Source organism: Terrapene carolina, unplaced genomic scaffold, assembly GCF_002925995.2.
Source record: "Terrapene carolina triunguis isolate 2854851 unplaced genomic scaffold, T_m_triunguis-2.0 Scaffold66, whole genome shotgun sequence".
Taxonomy (NCBI): domain Eukaryota; kingdom Metazoa; phylum Chordata; order Testudines; family Emydidae; genus Terrapene; species Terrapene triunguis.
Window position 1 is genome coordinate 79,250,987 of NW_020664417.1, and position 25,365 is coordinate 79,276,351.

The 25,365-nt window shown below is 40.8% G+C and overlaps 1 protein-coding gene across 1 annotated transcript in view; it reads left to right on the forward strand.

Moving 5' to 3' along the window:
• The window catches only part of STK32B (serine/threonine kinase 32B), a 264,988-nt gene that overhangs the window by 169,046 nt on the left and 70,577 nt on the right, over positions 1-25,365 (forward strand). The window contains exon 5 of the mRNA XM_024204530.3: positions 20,149-20,186. Coding sequence (XP_024060298.1) covers positions 20,149-20,186 — 38 coding nt within the window. The remainder of the gene's footprint in view (positions 1-20,148; positions 20,187-25,365) is intronic.

The window sequence follows — 25,365 nt, forward strand, 5'->3', positions numbered from 1 at the left end:
CCTTAGACTGTAGGCACATTGAATTGAGGCCTTAGACTGTAGGCACACTGAAGAAAAATTGTGTTTTACTTGATGTTGGAACAGCAGAAAGATTATTCTCAGCACCCAGTGAACAATAATCATTTTGATGGACTAAAGCCTAGTAAATAAAATAGAGTGGGAATGGTGGTCCATTACAATGTGATCAAAATCAGGCCCTTACACTATTACAGTGGTGATCATGGAAAATAGATAGAAACTGGCTGCATTTTGTTTTGTTTTGGGTGGCAGTTAGTTTGTTTCAGTATGTATCTTACTCATATCAGGCCTTATTTCTTCTCAATGTCATTGTGCATTTTGACTGAAACGACAGCATATCCTTTAACCCAGAACATGCAGGTGTTGCTTTGTGGCTTATAAGTGCTAAAGGTGATGCTCTTCAAAATAAGTGAAAACAATCTAAGTTTTTCTTATTTGTTCACCCTGATTTCATGAATCTAAATGTGTTATTGGGGGGAAGGGGAGAATGAGCTCCTGGTTCACTTCTGTGATTCTCTCTCTCTCTCTGGGTTCTTATACAGCACTCAAAAATATTTTTCCACATAAAGTTTAAGTGCTCAGTGGTGCCCTTGGAGGAAGAACACCTGGATCCTATGACAAAAGGAATTTCTATTCTCCTATTTTAAATGTGGACTCCCAGTATATATTTTTATTGTCTTATTCAAATGAGACTGTAAACACCTTCAGGCAGGAAGCATGTTGTTCTCTAGCCATAAGCACACTAACAGTTTATTAAAAATAGTAAAGTTATTTAAAATAATACCATCACTTTTTAGGTCTCTGATAAAATGCCGAATAACTTGCATCAGAATTGGAATAACGAAGAACGGTAGGAATAATGAGTAATAACGATAATCAATATAGCAAAAAATTATCATACTTCTTTAGCAGTGTCTAAAAAAATAAAATGGCCAAAAATCTCAAATGTTGGGTACCTAAAGTTATGCTCCTAAATCCATAATTAGGCACCTAAATAAAAGTGGCCTGATTTTCAGAGTTGTTGAGCCCCAGCAGCTCTCAGGGAAGCCTGCAGCAAGAGGCAAATTAGGGATTTGGTGGTGAGAGAAAGGGGACTCCAACTTGGTGGACTGAAGAAAGAGGAGACAATTCTGACTGCAGAAGGGGTTGGGACGAGAATGGGGGAAGTTTAAATGGTGAGCCAGCTGGGGAAGAAGTGAGGGGAATGATGATGAAGGGAGCTGGTAGGAGAATGAGAAGTGGAGGCATCTGTGGAGAGTGAGTGGATGCTGAATGTGGATGTATAGGAGGGCCTCTGACTGTACCGAGGGCAATTCCTGCACAAAGTCTTAGGGGGCAGGAATGGGAATGCTGAATGAGAGAGGCTGGGGAGCGTAGGATTGCTCAATGGAGTTAGTGGGAAAGCTGTTGAGAATGGGAAAGCAGGAGAAACTACGATGGGGAATAGCTGAAGAGATTATAGGGAGGCTGGGGGAACCTAATTATTGAGGGAGAACTGAGGGGCAAATGGGGGAATATTGAGTGGAGGTGATGGCAGGGGGAATTGTGACTGGAGAGAATGTGAGGGACTCTGACCGGGGCAGCTGGAAAAAGAAGAAAAAGTAACTGTGCCTACTCACTTTCAGATGCCCTTCACCATCGTGGGCATGAATACAATTTGAATAGATGAACAGAGTTGTTTTAACTCAAGGCCAGCCTGATTTTGAATAGTTTTGCAGTTCATATTGATCAATTCACACAGCCTTAATCTGTACCTTTGAAAAATTATCATCTAGTCCTTTTCATGCATATTCTATGTAGGACTTAATACAGAGAAGAAGGAAGCACTGCCAGGGGAAATTTTCTCTCTTAGGTATTCATGGAGGAGGTACTGATGTGAGAAATGCACTCCTAGATTTGGTACATTGCTTCTCAAGTTGTTTACTGCAGACATTGAGAGATTGCCCTCTGTAAAGAAGACCCGATCAACATGTTTACTCAAGGAACAACAGGCCTCTCTTCTGAAAGAAACTCAATGGCTGTTAATAATATAGTTATTTTAGCAGGATTGGCTGGGATAAAAAGTTATCTTCAGGAATGTCACACTTGCAAGCTATTGTGCTAATTAAGTGATTTAGTCATCTACAATTCTGGCTTTAAGGGTTTCAGCTATAAGGCTCTACAACTCTGCCTAGTTTTAATTTTTGGCACTAGCCCTGCAGAATTTTCCATGTAGGGTGCTCTTTCAACTCTCCTACACAAACCTACACACAGACCCAGACTCTCACAGAGTTCCACACTAATTAAAATTGTAGCCCATTTCCCCATCTCCCATAAAAGGGCTGTGCACATGAAGCTAAATCTTATGAATATATGGACAAAGATGTGCTTTTCTAGCCATAACCTTTTATCTTAATCTGCGCCATGACTATTTAATACTTGATTAGGGGAGGAAGATTTCATGTCAAAAAGTTACATTTTAGAAGATCTAACACTGAAGAAATAGAATTATTAAGCAATACCTATCTCTGTATTTCACACAGAAATATTTTACCTATCAGACTAGAATAATTGTCTCCTTGAAAAGAAGTGCAGTCCCAGTCAGAATTATTGTCTGTCCCCCAAAAATCCTTCGTCACCCATTTCAGTTGTTAGATGGTATCTTTGTTCCCGAGTTTCAACTAAAATTTAGCAATAGAGATGTCTTTTCAAACAACCTGTCTCTTTGTGACATTATCCTTCCATGTCAGTTAGGCTCTTTGGGGCTCAACAGTTGACTGTGTCTAGGGTGAAACTTGACAGTGCAGGAAATTGGGCCTTCTTGGCAGGAAGCCAAACACATACCTGCATTCTGCCGTTCAGAATGAAACAGCACACATTTTCTAGACTGAGCTTTTTCTTGATTAATAAAGTAGTCAATAATAATGAGCTTCTTCTGCCCTTCTTTTAGACCACTTATGCAGGACAAAATTCATGGGATCAAATTCTGTTCTCAGTTACACTTGTATATGCATTTGCACAGGTATAAGTGAGAACAGGACCTGGCCCATTTTGTCCACTTTGTACCTAGAAGGAGCCAGGCATACTTGGATGTTTGTTGATGGGACATTGCTGATCTCTTCATCTGCTTTGGTGGCAACTTTATTCTTAGTCTTCAGAAATACTACATGAGCTCTGATGTCAGAAGCAACTCTGTGTGATAGGTATTCTTTTCTGCTGGATCTGATCATTCTTCTCCAATGGCAACTTATCATCTGGTTCCAGTGAACTATGTTTCCTATGGTTATTAGAGACTGTGTGTTCTTGACAGGTGATTCACTCAAGGAGTATGAATCTGTACTCACACATGGTGAACATCCCAGAAACACTTGAAGCTAGAAAGCTGAAAAGATTACAGCGTCATCAACTGTGATTATATCAGTATTTGAATTGCTATGTGCTGCAACTCGTATGTGTTCTTCTAATCTTAGACTTTGATTATCCATGGAGTTTATTTTGTATTGTTTCTTTAGTAGCGTGCTTTTCTACAAACAAAAAAATGTTGGTTGTTTTTTGTTCAGTGCTGGCTATAGCCAGATATTTGTAAAGCTTTCTTCCCACAGCTCTGCCAAAGCTCTGCTGATCTAGTCCTGAGCCTCTTCTAGTACTATTGTAATGTAGACATGCTTCCACAAGGGATTAAAATATAATGGGGAACAAGGGAAATAGTAAATTCGTCATCACTTGGAATCTTTAAATCAAGATTAAAGATAAACTCTAGTTCACCTGCAAGTTATTGGGCTTGATAGTTTTCACTTAGAAAAGAATAATTTCTTTCACAGAAGGTAATTCCTGGGTAAAATTGAATGGCCTGTGTTATGCAGGAGGTCAGACTAGATAGTCAAGTGGTCCCTTCTGACTTCAAAATCTACAAGAAGCTTTAGCACTGCAATGTAGATGAGCCAAGAGACTGCAAACCAGTGCTTTACTATGCTAATTTTTGCCCAAGTGTTTTATACCTTCTCATGGCATTTTAAAGGTTCAAGAACACTATAGCAACTTGATTCAGGCTATGAGTCATAGGCCACTGTAATGCATTTCAAAATTCTCTTCAAAAACTGTAAAAAGTCCTCCAATAAAACCCCAGAAAATCTCTCCAAAATTGAGCAAAATCCCTGCAGTGTTTTTCCATGCACAGATTTTTTTTTAAAAAAGAAAAGTTTTAAAAAAAATTTCCTGTCTGATTATAACCTAGTGGGCATATCTGATTCTGTTAGGATGAACCAGACATATCATGACTGATGGTTACAACCTAGCTAAGGTGGCTGATCAGTTACCATTTATTGGAATGATGAATTATGCATTGCAGGAATTAACATAAGCCATAGTCTGCTAGGGACCAGCCATTCTGTAAACTAAGATCCATTTGTAATGTATGTGTACAAGGAAGCAGTATTATAGTGACTGTGGGATCTATCAGTAAGTGTCCCAACTTTTGTGGTGTTAAAAATCTCATCTTTGCATTCAGTATTAAGTGCAGCATGCAATAATGCTCCATAGAAAATGTTTTTTAGAGAATGGCCAAGATTTTCTAAAATGACTAGAAGTTTGGGTCACTCCCATTTTTGGGTGCCCAACCTGATAAAGCATAAAGGGCCCTGCTTCTCATTGGGTGGATATATAGTGCTTTATGAAAATTAGGTACTGATACCTTTTTAGATGTCTTGAGTTGGGCAGTCAAAAATGGAGGCATTCAAAATCCATATTTGCTTTTGAAAATCTATAACAGGATGCAAAAAAGGACTAGATAAGTTCATGGAGGATAGGTCTATTAATGGCTATTAGCCAGGATGGGCAGGGATGCAAAACCATGCTCTGAAGTGTCCCTAGTCTCTGTTTGCCAGAAGCTGGGAATAGGCACAGAGGATAGGTCACTTGATGATTACATGTTCTGTTCATTCTCTCTGATGCATCTTACACTGGCCACTGTGGATACTGGGCTAGATGGACCATTGGTCTTCCCAGTATGGCCGTTCTTATGTTCTTAAAAATCTTGGTACATAATATTTAGCTGATTTTGTACACCTGCTTTGTAGATCCTGTCTGAGACCAAAATGTCTAACACAACAATCAGAGTGAACTCTAGGGAACTCCTCCCCACAGAGCCATTCAGCCCATATTGGAGGATTCAGTCTTTCATTGTTTGGTCAGCTTATTAGTACTAGCAGTGTTGGAACCTGCCAAGTGCTTTCCTGTGAGGTGTAGAGAACTCCTCCTGGGTGGTGAGCACCCTCAACTCCCATTGAACACAACGGGAGCTGACTGTGCTCAGCAGCATCCTGTGGTTGTGCTCTAAGGTGACCAGATGTCCAGATTTTATAGGGACAGTCCCAATTTTGGGGTCTTTTTCTTATATAGGTTCCTATTACCCCCCACCCCCTGTCCTGATTTTTTCACATTTGCTGTCTGGTCACCCTATTGTGCTCACCTCTTTGCTGGACCAAGCTCTTGTAGCATTAGAAAACTTTAATGGGGCTGGTGTCATATTGTATTGCAATCTGTATCTGTTTTCACTGCTATGATGCAATGTTTAAACAAATCTGCAATAAAATCATATTGGATCTGCAAACAAATATAGAAATACAATACAACGATGGAATCTCTGTATTCAGTCAGGTTTTAATACTGTGCTAGAATCTATATAAGTAAATTCAGCAGATGTAACAGTACCAGCCCAATGAAGAATAACAGAATAGTGCTGATCTGTGCTTGTGGGAAAGACCAAGTACAGTGGTCACCCTTTAAAAATGGCCATTGCTTTGTAATGAAATAAGTTTATCTGTTTCTCTAAGGCAAAATCAGTAAGTTTGTAAGGGTGACCACTATACATACTTTACAAATGTAGATATCACTACTGCCACCTATTGATGAAAGTAGAGAATTGAAAGTGTTTGACTAGTCCACATTTTCCCAAATAAAGATGAGAGAGAAATAGCTAAAGATATTTGTTTGAATTTGTACCAATTAAGATATTTGTACATTGGTGTGGGTTTTAGGGGGTACTTTTTAGCTGAGTTGCATTTTTGTAAAAGTAAGGGAGCTTGAAAATTGGTTCCTATCACATGTAAATACTGGGTAAAGATGAGGGTTTCATGAAGTGGGGTTACATTAAGCCCACAGAAGGGCCAGTTCCAAAGCTCATTGAAGTCAATGGAAATCTCCCATCGTTTCATTATCACTGGTACCAGCTCTACTGGAGGTAGCAGCATGTTAACTGTAGTGTTGATGGAGTATCAGCATTGTTACTACTAACTTTGCTCAGATTACCATGATAAAAATACCAGTGCCATGTCCAGTGCTCCCATGTTGCTTTTATAGTGCAATGGTGGGTGATTTCCCGAAATAATGCAGAGTAGGCAAGGCCAAATGTAGTGCACAAATGGTATCATGCTCTGTAATACACTCACTGGTCATTTAGAAAGAGTGTAGATCATAGATATTTTGGACTTCAGGCCTGATGTGTTCTTGTTTGTTCATTTGTTTTTAAAAGAAGAGCCTTAAAGAAAAACAAAAGGAAAGTTGCTGCACTTCAGAATCCTTAAACAGATTCATAAAGACTACTTCACCATTTTGTGATAACATTCAGTACAGTTACATTATGTATGTGCATCAGAAATGGTCCTCTTGCTCAGGCGATACACTACGTAGAAAGAGATCAGACATGAGAGTGAACACGGATGGGGCAATGGAAGTCTGACCAAAGTGTCTCATGAGTGCTTTCTCTCAGCTAATTAATATGGAAGTAATAATGGCTTTGAATTTTACACTATAGCCTAAGGAGTAATTACTGAAAAGATACTGAATGCTATAAATAGGAGGAAAATCTCTAGCCCTAATAAAGATAAATAGATCTTTGCACGAATGACTTGTGGGACAATACCATCATAAAATACCTATGGTCTTATGCATTTCTAAAGTGTGACACTAAGATTTTATTCAGGATCTAGAGTAAAATCTATAGACTTTTGGCAATAATGTATGATATTTATTCAGAAATGTTCCAGATCCTGAAATCTTTATTCACTTTTCATTAAGGTAAAATGTCCATTAATGTCCAGACTTAAGAATGGCAAATTTGCCTCAATGAGGGCTACAAGATTTGAACAATATAAAATGAATAATGTACAGTAACTCCTCACTTAAAGTCATCCCAGGTAACGTTGTTTCATTATGTGGCTGATCAATTAGAGAACATGCTCATTTAAAGTTGTGCAATGCTCCCTTATAACGTCGTTTGGCAGCCACCTGCTTTGTCCACTGCTTGCAGGAAGAGCAGCCCATTGGAGCTAGCTGGTGGGGACTTGGAACCAGGGTAGACCGGCAGCTATCCGCTCCCCTAAGTTCCCTGTGCACAGGGCCGGCTCCAGCATTTCTGCCACCCCAAGCAAAAAAAAAAGCTGCGATCACGATCGGCGGCGACAATTGGGGGGAAAAAAAAAGTCGCAATCGGCAGCGGCAGTTCAGCGGCAGGTCCTTCGCTCCTAGAGGGAGTGAGGGACCTGCCACCCCCGAATTACCGCACGTGCCGCCCCAAGCACCTGCTTGTTACGCTGGTTCCTGGAGCCGGCCCTGCCTGTGCGGCAGCCGCCCAGCAGGCTATCGATTGCTGGCAGTTCAACTGTCCCTCCCCCCACTGCCATGTGCTGCTCCTGCCATATGCCTTGGAGCTTCTCCCGGAAGCCTCCTGCTTGCTGTGCGGGAGGAGAGGGGGACTAATGTCAGGGTGTCCCTGTCCCCCTCCCCCCTGCTCCTGCACCCCACTTAACTCATCTCCATGGGGGAGGGGAGATGACACGACAGGGCTCAGGATGGAGGGAGCTTCCTGGGAGCAGCTGCTGTCTCAACTTGCTGATCTACTTAACAAGGCAGTGTACTTAGAGTGGGGTCAGCGTACTCAAAGGGGCCATGTGCATCTCTCTCTCTCACACAGGCTATGTGTCTCTGTCTGCCATGCTGTCTTTCCTCCCTCCATTTGTGCTGCCTTGTAGAGTGTGAGGCTACATTAACAACAATAGTCTTTTGTCTGGTGAAAAAAATTTCCCTGGAACCTAACCCCCGCTATTTACATTAATTCTTATGGGGAAATTGGATTTGCTTAACATCATTTCGCTTAAAGTCACATTTTTCAGGAACATAACTACAACGTTAAGCGAGGAGTTACTGTACGATGGTTGAAATGGACCATCTTTGGATTTGGAATGTTTATTGGCCCAAAGTTCTTATAGGAGGGAAAAAAAGATTAATCTTTTTTACTACCACTGATACCTGTCCAAATATACAATACAGTACAATACACTTTTCTATGGTGTACAACACCATTTCACTCAAGTAGCTGAACAGTCTGGAAAGTTCATATAAAAAGTTTGTTTCTGAAAGTATTTCTCTCTTAAATGGCTGTGAAACTACCATTCTAGCTCACAGTCACTCTGAAGAGATGCTTTCAATTATTTTAGGTCTGAAATATAAATTTTTCAGGGGAGGCAGGGAGGGGAGGGAAGAGCTGTATAAAACTTAAATTTCACTGGGCCAGATTTGGCCCCAATTAATGTTAGGCTTTCTGACATTTTGGATTAGAATGAGACACTATGAGTTATTTCAAATCTTTTGTGCATAACAGCCTCCAGACAATGCAGCTGGAAGTGGCTAGGTTGATTAAGCAAGTTCTTGCATCCTTTGCTTCTTAAATGATAAACGTATGTGTTGATACCATGGTGCAAAATAGTCCTTTTTTAAAATTCAAGCAGAATTAATGGATATCAACTGTGCTAGGATTTTCACCTCATTGGAGAGAGAAATGTTTTAAAAACATATTCTGCAGGATAAATAGCTCAGTTCATCAGAAGGCTCTCCTACAGTTAATCATCTGTAGCACTTGCCTCTGGTTGTCGATATAATTAGCACAGGTTTAAATAGACCTACATCTGAACTAATCCTTAAAGGTACCAGGGATTGGATTACCAACTTCTCCCTTTGTTTCCTCCTATTTCAAAGTCTGTTTCAGAACCTAAATATTAAGTTTATTTGGGTACCACATGTATTGTCTTCTGGAAGTACATCCAGATACGTATCCAGATACACACAACCCCCTACAAGTTGAAGCTCTTTCTTTGCAGAGAAAGAGCTAGCAATTTCTCTAGCAATCTAATATTTTGTGTACTGGACTAAGATTTCCAGCTCTGCTGAAGGTATCAGGATTCAACACTATGGTAGCCTTAAAGGGACACATCATTGTATCACACTGTTAATTAATACAGGAATTGATGGCTCTGAAGGACTTAGTTACGGAAGAACAGCCTTTGGCAGTTAGTAATGAGCAGGATTAATATAGAGGAAACACGGACTGCTAGTCAGAAGTCTGGTTGGGCTGCAGTGGTGGCCATTTCCACTCAGTTAGGGTGTGGGCTGTAGCACTTTTTATTTAATACTTTTGCTGTGCTGCTTGCTTAATGCCATTGGGCAGTTCTAGTTGCTGGGAAGAATGTTGTAGGGGGTCGGAGTGAGAAAAAGGTGATTGAACTACAGGGTGCTGAGGAAAGGAACATAGTTGTTTTCACTATAGTGTGTTCTTCAGGCAGATCCATGCTGGGGATGAAACCCTGGCAGTGCAATGCTTTCTCAACACAGCTGAGATCACTCACCACACTGGGCCATTACTGTGCTGCCCATCCAGAGACAATACGCATCTGGCTAAAGTCCTGTCTTAGCTTTAGTATAGCCGGTGAATAGTGATGTATCCCACATCTCAGGCTTCAACTGATATACAATGTCAGAACCACAATGCATTTTGTAATCTGCTTTCTTCGGATGTGTGATTTTAAATTCCTGTTATTTCTGAATATCAATACTAAATACACCTCTACCCCGATATAACGTGACCCAATATAACACGAATTCGGATATAACGCTGTAAAGCAGCGCTCTAGTGGGGCGGGGCTTCGCACTCCGGTGGATCAAAGCAAGTTCGATATAACGCGGTTTCACCTATAACGCGATAAGATTTTTTGGCTCCCGAGGACAGCGTTATATCGGGGTAGAAGTGTACAAGTAAAGCACAGTGCTAAGCCCTTGAACCCAAATGTGAACATCAGAACCCATTCACAGTCCTTTCTGAAGTCAGTAGAAACCAGTTTAACAATACCCCGTAGTTCCCCACCTGGTGGGGATCACCTCAGTGCTCTCAGGTAATGGTAAATCTCATGTGAACTGAATGTTCTCTAGCTGAAACTTCATTCCCCAACTCATTGCTATTATTTTATGGTTGTTAAGAAATGTCACACAGGTAATATTAATCTTTATTAAACTTGTCCTGAACTACCCACATCAAATTAGCCCATTATGCTAGGGCAGGTGAATGTGCAATATATCTTGCTGTAACTCAGTGTAAAATATTAAAAGGATCCGGTCAGGTATTTTGTGTGCTGCATCAAACCGGTAGAGAAGAGCTAATCTGAAATAATTTATTTTTTGAGTGGATCAGATACTCAGCAGGATCAGGTTATTTGAATTGTCCTTGCATGGCTTGAATTTATCATCCATAATTCATTTTTTTTTTACCTGTGCTTTAGTTTTTTTAATGGTAGCAGCTAACTTCTAGACATCATCTTGTACTATTATTCATTCCAGACAGCTGCTCTTTGTACAGTGTTCTCCATATCCTAGACTACAATTTGTGCGCATGATTGACCATTGCTATGGGGAATATTTTAACAAACTGGAAACATATAGGATCTGACAAAGAGATCGTGAGGCACCTTATAGATTAAAAGGTTGTTGATGGTTTGTTTCTCTGTAATTTTGTCTTTCTCCTAGGTGACATAGTAAGAATTACTTCTATGGACTACTTCTGCTGAAAAAGGAAAATATTAATATAAAAGATTAGCTGTATAATTAAGAAAATAGAAAGAGATTCAACTGTACTTTTAATGTACAGTGAATTCTGTCCTGGTTTTTCTCTGTTTGTCCCATATGACACATTGTTAAATTAGCAGCATGGGTTTATTTTCATTTATTACATGTCAGCACTAAAAAAAAAAAAAAGTTAGTGTTTATTGAAAATTGTGTTTAAAATTGTGATCAATCACTTTAAATTCTAATAGCTCGCCAGCTGGAGGCTCTCTAAAGAAGCATGCAATCAGAGCCCAGCGGCAGGCAACTATCCTAGAGTAATGTGGGATGAATTGTGAATCTTTGATTTAGGGAGCAGCCTGCTTTTGTTTTCTCTGTTTTGGGGTTCTGGTGTGTTAATCATTCTGAATTTTAAGAAATAAAGTAGTGTTATGCTGCAACTTTCCAGCAAGAGTATTAATGTTTTTCTCTAACTTTTCTGTGTGTATGCCATGAACATAACAGTTAGAGCTTGGTTAGGGCTGAAACAATGCTTGCTAAAGCCGGTAGGAGTCTTTCCATTAACTTCAATGGGCTTTGGATCAGGCCCTTATTGTGTAAAGCTTAAGACCACTTAGTGTCAGGTCGCTGTAGGAGCTGAACACACACAGTGATCCTGCTTGAGAAAAATCATTCTGAAAAGTTCATCCATCAAAAATTCCATAGACAGTGTCTTGCTATGTAAAATTACAAGCTTGTAAATATTAGCAATTGGGATTGGGGGTTGGGTGGGAGGCCAAACAATTACAAACAGGCAGCGATCACCTGCTCTAAGAATGTAAAAAATCATCTTCAAAATGCAAGTTCAATTTTTGATCTAAATTCCTTTGATGAAACTATTCTTTGATTATTCTTTAAGTGCAAACCCGGCCCCCTCTTCTACAAGTGCATAGGCCACTTGAGAACAAGAAACTTGCCAGAGGGAAGCTGTTCTTAGAAGTGTGGCCTAGTGGTTTGGATACACATCCACAGATAAGGAATTCATGAATTCTAATTCTGGTTCCTGCAGATTCCAGCTGTGGCCTTGGGAACTTATAGCCAAATTTTCAAAACTTGCCTTTAATTATGGGTTCTTCAATTTTGAGCTTCCAACCTGAGACAACTAGAGATACTGAGAAACCACAGTTCCCATTGTCTTTAGTTGGAATAGTAGGTGCTTAGCACCCTTGAAAGTCTGGCCTGTAAGTGCCTTAACGTGGGTAACCAAAATGGAGACACTTTAATTTTAAGTCCACTTTTGAAAATGTGATCCTTAATGATCCATAAAGATTAAGACTTTGTTTCATAATATTGTGTACATTGGAGTTTGCTTTGTAAGTCTGCCCCAGATTAGTGAAAAGCTGAATCCCACCACTGGCTTTCATTGTCCATTCAGAGCTAATATATTGTCACCATAAAAAACAAGGTTTGTGTTAGCAGTGCTGACACAACCATAGTATAAGTCTTTAGAATTTGATGCTATAGTAACATGTGCTGTTAAAACATCTGCCAGATACAATTTGAACTTGCTTAGACACATCTCTGTAGGGATCACCTAGATTTCCAATGCTTGGGAGCCTGGAAATATCATCGAGAAAATCTTGCAGGAAGTCCAGGGAAAAGAATGGGAGATCATCAGACAGGAAACTAAAATAATACCTCCTGGATTGTTTCTGGAGCCCAGGAAAGGGATGGCAATTCTTAAACATGAGATAATGGACAGTCTGAACTGTTTGTAAGTGCAGGTGTGAAGATCTTCTCCAGGAATATCAGAAAATAGCCTAGGTTGGCAAGGGACAGCTACCACCTAAAATCATTCTGTTCTCTGGAAAAAAGTCCTTTGACAAAGTAGAAGGGAATTTGTGGCATGAGTCGGAAATTATAAAGTGGAAAATGGCAGCAACCAAGACTGTGGTAATTGCATGGTTGCTGCAGAATATGAAAGCCGGAAAAAACAGATGGCCAATGTTAGTTCTTCAGTTCCCTCAGGCTGAATAACAACATTATTAGTAATGGGTTTCAACAAACTAAGAAGAGCCAGCAGCTGTGCTGATTGTAGAAGTGCTTTCCTAAGGTGCTTATATTTATCTTAGCTAATGGAGCTCTAGCTGATATTTTATTATTCATGGAAATGTCTGACCCTTTTCTTAATCTTACTGAGCTTTTTGTCTCAATTATGTCTTGTGGCAGTGAGTTTCACCGGTTAATTAAAAATGTACAAAAATATTTACATCCTTGTATATAAAATGTGTTTTCTTTCAAGTTCATTTGGTATCACCGTGTCCTTGAATTATAAGAATAAACAGGAGTGTGCTATTGACCTTCTCTGCACCATTTCTTATTTTATTTACCCCTATCATGTTGCCTTTTACAAATCTCTTGTGCACGTTAAATAGCCCTAGTCTGTTTAATGTCTTCTCATGGGCAAGTCTTTCCATGGCTCTATTTGCTTCGCACTTCTCTGGACCTTCTCTATGTCTTTCATGTCCTTTTGGGGATGAGATGAACTCATACCATTTTATTTATATTTGTATCATACCATTATATATTTATATGTAGATTACTTTATATAATATATATAATATTTAATATATTATATATAATATATTATTTATTATTTATATATTTATATTAATATTTATATCATACCATTTGATTTATATTATGGCATTAACATGTTTTCAATATTATTCTTTATCCCTTTTTTTAATGCTACCTGGCTCAATATGTAATGGCAGCCAAATAAGCAGATATCTTCATTTAGCTGCACACAGTGACACCAGGTCTCTCTGTAGAATGATTCATTTAGAAACCATTAATGTGTATGAGTAGTTCAAACTGATCCTTCCAATGTGTTTTATCTTGAATTGTCTACTCTCAATTTCTTCTATATGATGGGGTGTATCTGGTCTTTCTGACTCCCTACAGGAGACTCCATGGTCCTATTACATCCGCCCTAGAAAAGGAGCAACAAAGGTGGGCCTTCCAGGCCTGCCTAGAGAGGCCAATCAGAGCCTAGCAGGCTCAGATAAAAGTTGCTGAAGGGCCTCAGCAGTTCAGTTCCTGACTGGGACCAGAGGGGCAAGGAGCCTCAGGGATAGCCAGAGTTTTGTTCTGGCTGCATTTGCTTAAGCTGACTGAGAGAGGACCTGAGGACTTTAACACAGAGGTGAGGGGTGAAGATAAAAGGGACAGTTGAGAAAAGGGCCAGGGAAATAGCAGCAATGAATCAAAGTGAGCGGTACATGGCTGCTGTGTATAGGGTCCCTGGGTTGGAACCTGGAGGAGGGAACCTGGAACTGCCCACTACAGGTACAACTGGTGAAGTGTTGTATGCTCCAAGAAGGGGACAAAGGTTCATTTGGAAGCCCAAGCAAAAGGTTGAATTTAAAGGGCCCAGAGCTGGGGCTGAAGACCCTGTTGAGGGCAGATAGACAGTTTTTTTACTGTTTGCTACCCAGAAGGAGTTTGTTTTGATTGTGTGACCCAGCTGAAAGGCTGAGCCACTGAAGGCCTGCTAAGCAAGGCTGACAGCCTACAGGGGCAGCAAGAGCAGAAAAAGGACTGTAGTACAAGAAGTGAGTGGCCCCCATTACAATCTGCCTCTGTATTTCCCAATCGCTTTACTGGGTCCTTCTGAAGTTCCTCACAGTCCTCTCTAGATTAAATCATCTGGAAATTTTATCAGTTCAGATCATTAATAAATATTCTTATAGAATCATAGGACTGGAAGGGACCTCGAGAGGTCATCTAGTCCAGTCCCCTGCACTCATGGCAGAACTAAGTATTATCTAGGCCATCCCTGACAGGTGTTTGTCTAACCTGCTCTTAAAAACCTCCAATGATGGAGATTCCACAACCTTCCTAGGCAATTTATTCCAGTGTTTAACCACCCGGACACTTAGGAAGTTATGCACTGCTAATCCCAATACAGGTCTTTGGAGCACTTCACAATTAGTTTCCTTCCATGTTGAAGATTGGCCACTTAGTCCTAATTTTATTTCTGCCAGTTAATCTAGTCCACACCAGAATGTAACCTCTCATTTTATTACTAGTTAGTATCCTTCATAGCCTGCTGGGAAAGACTTTACACTTGTTAAAGTCCAAGAACATAATATCTATCTATTCTTCTTGATTCCTGCCATAATCTTCTTTCAGCTAAAAACCCTAGCCTCAGTTTTGCCAGAAGCTGGGAATGGGTGACAGGAGATGGATTCGCTCCGGGGCGCCTGGCATTGGCCACTGTCAAAAGACTGGATACTGGGCTGGATAGACCTTTGGTCTGACCCACTATGGCTGTTCTTATGTTCTTAAAGGGGAAAAGACAACATTCCATCTGGATGAAGCCTTCCCACTCCTCAATGGTTCAGCATGCTGCCTTTGCCATCCTTCCAGCCCAAGAAGGAAGAGACAAGGGCAGAGATTCAAAACCAGGCTTTACACAGACCACCATGACAACCTTTACCACACTCACACCATCTGATTGATTTCCTGAAGAAAAGTTTATTGGATCATCAACAATAAACTGCACACAAACAGGAAAAAAAAAGGCAATTAAGATGCAGCATGTGTTTTTTTTTAACTTCATCATTTATTTGAATGGATGCTTTCCAGCACCCTAGATTTTGGATTGTAAATCCAATTGCTCTGCTCCTGTCAGTTGCTGACTTCCTGGTGTAAAAGCTGGCTTCTACCCCACTCTCCAACATGAGCCAGAGAAAGGAAAGAGCAGTGGAGACATTAAGGACGAGAAGCTAAGCCCCTCAAGGTCAACTTGAGCTATTCCACTGACTTCAGTGGGCTTTGAATCGTGCCTTGGTTGAGCTTGATCAGTATAATGTGAGCAACATGGTATGCTCTCTACACAGTGAACATCTTTACAGTGGGGATTCCACTCGCTCTGGATTTCATAGCTGAAGTTAATTTCTTATTTGGAATCTTGGTAGGGTATTTTCTATTTTGATTGTATTTATATTCTTAAGGCAACACCAGTCTGACACACTCTAATATCCAGAGAACAAAGGGAGGCAGAAGTGGTTTTACAGGCAATGGTTAGCAAGAAAAGCTTACACGCATACCTCTTTTCTTCTGTCCTATGCCCGATTATGACAATCAAGCTGCTTGGATCAATCTGCTCTTTACAAGGAGATGCTGACTAGTAACCAATTCACACTAAGCAAAGGGGGTAAATGGAATGAACTTCCCCTCTTATGGAAACTGGTGAATACAGTAGCACTGCTAAACACTACATAGCGAATGATGTGGAAGCAGCACAAGGAATAGGCACAGTTCAACGTCTGACTTAGTGTGCTTTTTGCAGATGTAATGGGATTTCTATTGTGAGCTTGAAGCAGGACCCCTATGAGGTCCTGGATCCTGATTTGATGGCTTCCGTTCATTTGTATGGATATTCATAATAGACAAAAAACCTTGAAGTTAATGCACTGAATTTCACATACTGCTATTTGAACAGGCATGCTAAGATGCAAAATACTTTCTATCATAACAAATAGATTTTTTACTTAAATTAACATGTCTGAATTTATGCTGCTAGTCAAATGGCTTGTCCCACTTATGACCATTTTCATGTATTGCACTATGCTTTACTCATACACTTAGATATATTTGACCAGACCATTTATTTTTCAAGAGACTGGTTTACTTTGGTCTGTTGGAGGTAAATGTTCCAGGTACTGAATACCCAATAACAATAACTGCATGTTTTTCTAGTGATTTTGGCTAGCTCCTGACTTGTCCTTGCTTTAAATGCATTTCTTTCCAGACAAAGCAGTTGTATATATGTATCACAGTTCTGTAGGTTTTGACTGATTAGATTGCTTTCCAGAATAAGACATAACCCAGGGTAACCTGCCCCAAGGCTGTAGTCACACACTGCCTTGCCTCAGAATAGAAAGAATAAAATAAATGGAGCAGGTGTTATAGTAGTTCCCCCAGGTGGGGAAAAAACCTTGTCTACAGTGTATGTCCGGGGTAGGCAACCTATGGCACGCGTGCCGAAGGCGGCACGTGAGCTGATTTCCAGTGGCACTCACACTGCCTGGGTCCTGGACACTGGTCCGGGGGGCTCTGCATTTTAATTTAATTTTAAATAAAGCCTCTTAACCATTTTAAAAACCTTATTTACTTTACATACAACAGTTTAGTTATATATTAAAGACTTATAGAAAGAGACCTTTCAAAAACATTCAATTGTATTACTGGCACGCGAAACCTTAAATTAGAGTGAATAAATGAAGATTCGGCACACCACTTCTGAAAGGTTGCCAACCCCTGGTATATGTGGATCTGGGATATCATGTGTAAACCACTCACTGAATTTGTCTCAGGTAGATTAGCATAGATCTAATGTTATCATTTGACTGCTTCAGAACATTATAGATACACCCACCAAGTAGAACACATCTGTTGTGAGGCAATATACAGTGTGAACATTGGATTTGCCAGACTAGATCCAATTTCTTTTAATGTAATATTTTATGTTTACATAATAATAAGTATTTAATGCTTATAAACCATTTCTGATATTTATCTCATTCTTAAAATTCACAAAAACTGAAATTTAAAAAGGATTGAGTTTAGGATAACTAAACTCGTGGGTACCTTTTTGCATTGTCATGAAAAACTATCATAGATTATGAAACAGAATTCCCATTTTATTAACTTTATAGAACTCTGATCCAATCTTACTCCCACTGAAGCCATGTTGAGTTTTTCCATTTATCTCAATAGGAGCAGGATCAAGCGCTTAAACTGTATTTCCTGAAATGAGAAATTCAGTTAAGATCTTTTAAATTATATCCCTAATGCTGCTAAACTCTGCTTCATTATTAAATAAAAAGCTGAAGCCTGCAAAGACCTAAGCAGAAGTATCTTTACTCACTTGAGATGTGCAGGATCAGGCTCTAAATATTATAACAGCATATACTGTCTAAAAAATTTTAATTGATCAGTTACCTATTCCATGTTTCTTTTGAATTTGTTGAATTTTGGGTATCTTAAACTAAAGCAAAGTCTTGAGAATTAATATGTGTATATATTTTGATTAACAAAATATAAGGATGAATAATAAATTAGAAAAAGTAAAATAAAAATGGTTATGTGACAGCAGAGACAAAGTTTAAGTAAATTACCTGAAGGGACAGATCCTCAGTCTGTGTACATTGTTGTATCTTCACTGAAATCACCAGAGCTCTGACAATTTACAACAGTTGAGGATCCTCCCCAGGAGGCTTACGTTTATCTAGAAGTCACAAAGTGGTAAATTTATTCTGATTGTGTATACCATTCTGGGGAGGCAATTTTGATACTAATGGGTATATCCAGTGGCATGCTGTGACAATTTTAGTAAGGCCACACCAGCTCACTTGTATACCTTAGGTGGTCCAAAATGGCATCCTCCGTGCAGCATGAACTCGCATGTACGCTGCATGTGAGGTCACACTGTGCGGAGGTTTGTTTTACAAAATGGTGTCCTCATGGGCTGGACAGAATCATCCTACAAATCAGATTTGGCCCACAGGTGAAAGTTGGACAATGCCCAGAAGGTCAGGCATGCAGTGCATGCCTTGCATTCATAGATGGCACTCCATTGGGCATATTTGATTTCATGGAAACTATAGATCCTTAAAACAGCTTTTTACTGATTTGCCAATCAAAATTTATACAAAACAAAATTTTATGGAGTTGTTTGTGACAGTTTTCAATCAAAAATAAGTCTAAAGTTAGAAACTTGGAAATATAAATTCTAAATGGCCTTTCCAGACAGTAATTTATAGCCAGACTTTTTACACATGCACATTATCCCCAAGTATGCACTGAATGTTTCAAAGCTATTTCTGATTTTTCCTGAAATTCACCATTGTTACTACCACAGCTAACTTGCAACCATAGTTTTAATTTACTTATGAGTTCTTAGGATTCTTACCGAATGTTAAAGCAATGAAAACTTTATATCTTATAACTCTTAACTCAGCCATCAAGCTTCTTTCTCTTGTCTGAAAAGCTGTCAATTTTGTGTGATATCACAAATCATGTTATGTGAAAAATGTCTAGGGTGTAATTGCTGCCACTGTCTTTTTGCTGTGTACAGTTTCATTTAAAAAGTAGTGTTCTGAACTAGTGTAACAAATTTTCCACTTTCAGCACTTTTAACCACTTATTGACTCAATTTATTTCTAGGCACCTAGGTTGAAACTTATTAGTGAAATCTAAATACATATTAGCATATTTTAAAGTAATTTACAGGCTTGTTATAATTCTAGTTTATATTTCCTGAGAAGTATTTAACTTGAAGTAATCAAATTGTCACTTGGGTAAATGGAAATGCATGTATCAAGGTCTTTATTACTTATTAAGTAAAACTAGTTCATAAATTATAGATAAGTTCTCCCGCTCAGTTTGAGAGTTTGTAATGGCTGCTTTCATGAGATTAGTAGAAACTTCAGTCCAAGGCAGCTTGACTTCAAGGTGGGATGATGGGGAGTTTAGCATCTTTCTGCGTGGGCATCAGCATATTAAGACTCCAAACCATGGCCATGCTGTTTCCATGTGCCCCAAAGCTGAGGTAGCAGTTTAGGGGAGCCCTGCAAGTGCCAGTGCCTTGCCCCCAGCTCTGTCACAGTCCCTTTCATCCCAGGCTTCCGCACACACAACCGTGCCCCCCTTAATAACACCCAAATCTCCACTTACCTACTGCTCCATGGAGTAGGTAGCCATGTGAGGAGTTATGGGGAGTGGTGGCAAGGGGTGGTTAGGAGGACTGTGTGGCAATGTGGGGGGGGGACATGGGAGATTAGTGGATAGTGGGAGGTGTGGAGGGGTCATCCATGTCCCCTATTAATGCCCCGTCCATGCCCTCCTTGCTCAGGTCTGTCAAACCAAGACTCCCCAAGACAAATGGGCACCTCCAGCTGCAAATCACCCCCTCTCCCTGCCCCCTGTTGTAATGAATAATTCATGTAATCACTAAAAGCTACCTGTTTCAGTGCTAGCCATGTGAAAATAAAGCCATGTCAAATGGAAACTAACTGAATCTGCTCAGCATGCCCATTTTCTCAGGTCAGTAAAAGGACATCAATAGAATCATTTGCCTTTGGGTAATGTGTGGTTTCCTTCGGAAGTGTAATAGTTTTATTGACCCAGGTCTCCTGCACAGAAGAGAAACACTTTTGAATTTGCATATATCCATTCAGTACTGTATATAATGCACTTCCATTTCTTATTTTACAGAGATATCAAACCTGACAACATACTGCTGGATGAGCACGGTGAGTTCCTAAGATTATTTTGTCCCCAACATTTCAATTTCATGGGCTGCACCAGTGGCTCTGTGATTAGTGCTGCGTGAGTTCATCAGAGAGACTGGGTTCATGTGCCAAGTCTGGTCTTTCTCTGCAGCAACTTGTCTGTCAGGTTTGTCAGCTGTCTTGATAGGCTCTTCAGCCATTTGGGTGGGCTCCACCCAAACAATTAATATTCACATATTCCCTCATGTATTCTTTCCAATATGTCATTCTACAAAGATTGTAGCGTTACCTATTGTCATACGTAATCAGATCTTCAGTTTTGAAGCATTTTTCTCTCGTATAAAAAACACAGGCTGGATGTTTGAGCTTTGATAAGTAACTGGGCCAACTATGTTACACTCACATACAGATTGGATTTGTGCTTTAGCAATTTCTGGTATGAGTGTGGCAGGCCATTCAAAATGGCACTCTCATCTGCCTCTATTTCCAGTATTGTCAAATCTTATGATTGCAAATCTGCTGACACTTAATGTTCTGGGTTGTTGTTTTTTGAAAGCCTCAGTTCCTGGAATTCTGTAATTATGTGGAAATCTCTACTTTCATTTAAAAATACAAGGAAGTTTTTAGCCCTCATGTCTGGGGACAGAAGCCATCTCTGAGCATGCTGGGGAGGGTGTGGGAGCTCTGGCCACTGTCACCAGAAGCTGAGCCTGGGGGGGGTCAGCCTGCTGCTACTGCAGGCAGGTGCTCTCCCGGGCAGCTTCTGTGCTGCACTGGGCAGATCCAGGAGTGGCTCCAGAGCCTGGCTGTCAGGCGAGCAGCCAAACAGCCAGGAGGAGCCAGGCTGGCACAGCAGGAGGTAACCTGGGATGGGGAGAAGGGGATGGGGAGAGTGCAGGGACCCTGGGCTGGGGACGGGGCAGGGAGGGGAGGAGTCACGTGGAAGGTCACATGCGAGAGGTCACATGTGGGTGTCACATGTGTCCCTCCCCTTAGCTGGTGCCCCCCTTTGTGTCCCTCCCACTAGTCGCCTCTGGCAGGGCTCCTAGGCGCGTGCGGGATGGTACCGGCGGCGAAGGAAGAAGAGCACGCCCAGCAGCACAGCCAGCGGCAGCTCGCTGGGCACCAGCAGCACAGCCGGCAGCAGCTCGCTGGGCACCAGCCAGTACAGGTGCAGCACTGCCCAAATGTCAGGTGGACCGTGTCTGCACGGGATGGGGGCCCATTGACTGTCCTGCCCTGGGGCCCAGAATTGCTGTTGGCGGGCCTGATGCTCCATATGCCACTTTTGAGGCATAAACTTAAGCTTCTTAAAGATACACATTGTGCCATGGACATTTATTTATATTTTTATTTTTAACATGCTGATTACAGAAGCGGGCAACGTTTTTGCAAAGGAATTTAACTTTTAAAATTTCTACTCAGATTTGTTTCTATTTAGAATTTCTTTATTGATGCACCTGAAAGGGCCAATTTCACAGAGCTGAAAACAATTACGAGCCACATCAGCTGGGAGGAAGAATTTAATCAGAAGAATGCGAATGATAATTGGGAATTGTTTAAGAACACTTCATGGGATGCCCAAAAGCCACAACTGAGGAAGATGGCATATTGGTTTAAAAACTGACCAGGTTTAGCGGGGAAGTGAAGGCAACTATAACAAATAAATATACCAAATGGCAATAAAGGGAAGTTGATAATAATGAATATAAATCAGAAGCTAATAATTGTAGAAAATTGACCAGGGAAGCAAAGGGACACAAGGAGAAATCTATGGCCAGCAGAGTTAAGGACAATAAGAATGAGATTTTTAAGTATACTGGGAACAGAAAGTATCCTGACAATGGCATTGGTCTATTACTAGATGGAAATGGTAGAATTATCAATAGTAATGCAGAAAAGGCAGAAGTGTTCATAAATACTTCTGTTCTGTATTTGGGAAAAAAATAGATGACATAGTCTCGTATGATGAAAACACTCTTTCCATTCCACTAATATCTCAGGAGGATGTTAAACAGCAGCTACTAAAGTCAGACATTTTAAAATCAGCAGGTTCAGATAACTTGCTTCCAAGAGTTTTAAAAGAGCTGTCGGAGGAGATCACTGGACCATTAACACTGATTTTCAATAAGTATTGGAACATGGGGGAAGTTCCAGAAAACCAAAGCCATTATTTAAAAAAGATAAACAGGATGACCCAGATAATTATAGGTCTGTCAGACTGTGATGAGGGTGTTCATACCACACCAACCCTGATGGGTTTAAAGTGGTTCAGAAAGGGTCAATTAACTTTACAGGAAACACCTGAGGGGAGACTTCGGCTTGACTGACACTAATTGATGATGAAGCCCAGGCTGAGCTTGTAGAAAGACAGGAAGTGAGAGCAGAAGGGGACTGTAGTGTAGAAGTCTGTAGTCATTCTTTGGCCTTGTGAGGAGAGAAGGAGGAGACCCGGGGGGGGGGGGGCACAGAAAACTGAGATCCTGACCCTGATGGAAGGGGTTTACTCAGAAGAGTGGTGAAGAAAGTTGTCGGAGCAGGAGGAGGCCCAGGGAAATGGCAAAAAGGGTTGAGATGGTACAGACCTTGGCTGCTGATTGTAGGATCCCTGGGCTGGAACCCAGAGTAGCGGGTGGGCCCAGGATCCTTTACCAGCCGCTAGGAAATTGGCACAGTCTTGAACAGCAAGACTATCCGGAATGGCACCAGGACATCTGGTCTGGTGAGACTTTTGTTACCCTTGGAAGGGGAAAATAGTGACCCAGCCAGTGGACCAAGCCACAAGCAGGAAGCACTGTGACTCCTAGAGAGCACCAGTGCCCACAGCACAAGTGACAAAAGGAAGGCAGCATCAGTCTGGGTGGAGCTAATCCCCATACTCAGCCACAAGGAGGTGCCTTGATAATTTACTTGTTAGTAAGGCAGCAGACAGTAATCATAACTGTGTATGTGTTGGTCTTGGCTCTTATAACAACCCCAGCAGCAAATGTAGCCCATTACACAGGCTGACATCAATTCAGGCCAAGCTAATGCAGTGGTTGATGCATGACTCAATTAGTAAAGAATTAAAGGAGGATAATGCAATAAATGCCACTCAACATTTGTTTAAGAAAAATAGATCCTGTCAAACTAACTCGATACCTTTTTTTGATGACTTTACAAGTTTGGTTGATAAAGCTAGTACTGTTTACGCAATAGACTTAGACTTTTGTAAGGCATTTCACTTGGTGCTGCATAACATTTTGATTATTAATCAAAATGATATCAAATTGACATGGTACACCTTAAATGGATTAAAACCTGGCTACCAGATAGGTCTCAACATGTAACTGTAAACAGGGAATCATCATCATCATCAAGCAGGTGTGTTTCTAGTGGGGTCCTGCAGGGATTGTTTTTTGGCCCTCTGCGCACTGCCCCCACCCCGAGCGCTGCCTCCGCAGCTCCCATTGGCCAGAAACAGTGGCCAATGGGAGCTGCCAGGGCAGCAGCTGCGGGCGGAGGCAGCTCGCAGAACTGCCTGCCACGCCTCCATCTAAGAGCATTCGGGACAGGTTGCCGCTTGTGGGAAGCCACCCGTGGTGAGCAGCTCCCGGATCCAGCACCCTGCACTCGCTCCCATGTCCCAAGTCCGTTCCCACACTCAAATTCCTTCCCAGAGCCCTGCCGGTCCCACGCCAACCGAACTATAAACCGGATAAAACAGCTTTTCCTGTGTTTAGTTTAACAAAGAGAAGATTAAGGAGTGACTTGATTACAATCTATAAATGCCTACATGGGGAACAAATATTTAATGACGGTCTCTTCAATCTAGCAGAGAAAGGTATAACACAATCCCCAATGGTTGGAAGTCAAAGCTAGACAAATTCAGATTGGAAATAAGGAATACATTTTTAACAGTGAGTAATTAACCATTGGAAAAACTTATCAAGGGTCATGGTGGATTCTCCATCACTGCACATTTTTAAATCAAGATTGGATTTTTTTTCTAAAAGATATGCTCTAGGAATTATTTTGGGGAAGTTCTATGGCTCGTGTTCTACCGGAGATCGGACTAGATGATCACAATGGTCCCTTCTAGCCTTGAAATCTATGAAATCTGTATATTTTGGGACAGTTTATGACTTCCCTTCTAGTCACATAGGCCTTCATCAATGGTCCTCTCCTCTTTTTTACTGTTTTTTCCAGAAGCTGGGAATGGGCGACAGGGGATGGATCACTTGATGATTACCTGTTCTGTTCATTCCCTCTGGGGCACCCGGCATTGTCCACTGTTGGAAGACAGGATACTGGGCTAGATGGACCTTTGGTCTGACCCACTATGTCCGTTCTTGTGTTCCACATCTTTATCATTTCATGGTGTCATGCATTCACATGGATTAAAGTATCATTTCTTTGCTATTGACTCTCAGACCTACTTCTACACCTTGGATCTGTTTTGTACTGTCCAATTTTGCAGCTCTCGCTATCCAGAAACAAGCAATATAGATATATTGTTTGATACAATATTGTACATAATATCTGTAATAGGTGCCAGGATACAATGTTTGATAATGTTTTTCACAGTTACCCGGAATATTCTCTTCTTTTTGTTCAAGATGTCATCTAGAAGGCATTTATAGACAGAAGTTATGAAGCTAGACTAAAAAAGGGTCACTGTGTTCTTAACTTTTTGAACCAATATGAACAATTCTAGACTTCGCACTTCAACATTTTCCTTCATTACTTTTCCTGTATGTGACTGCTGTAGCTACGTGAAAGATACATAGAGTATTGTATCTTTTACGGCACCGGGATACAGTGCAATGGGATAACATTGTTTGGGATGATGCAGACTGCTATTCCCAGCAACCAACTGTATGGGCTAATGCAGAAGAGAGATAGAACATGGCCTCAGCTGCTTCTGGGGCAATTAGCATCTCGGAAGAGGCAGAGAAGGAAGGGAGTTCAGGGGCTCAGATTGACCCAGGCACTTATGTCTGGTCTCCACACAAGTGCCAGGCAAAACTAGTCCTTGCTGTTTGTAAGCACTTGAGATCCCCTGTGGAGAGGTGCTATACATATGCATGGACAGTGTTACTGCTTTTGTATCAGTGGCAAGATGTAAAGAAATTAGGAAAAACACATCTTCCTGGTTTTTCTCCTTAATTTATGAAAAGATATGTCTGCTACATGTCTGTGTAGACCACTGGTACAGTAT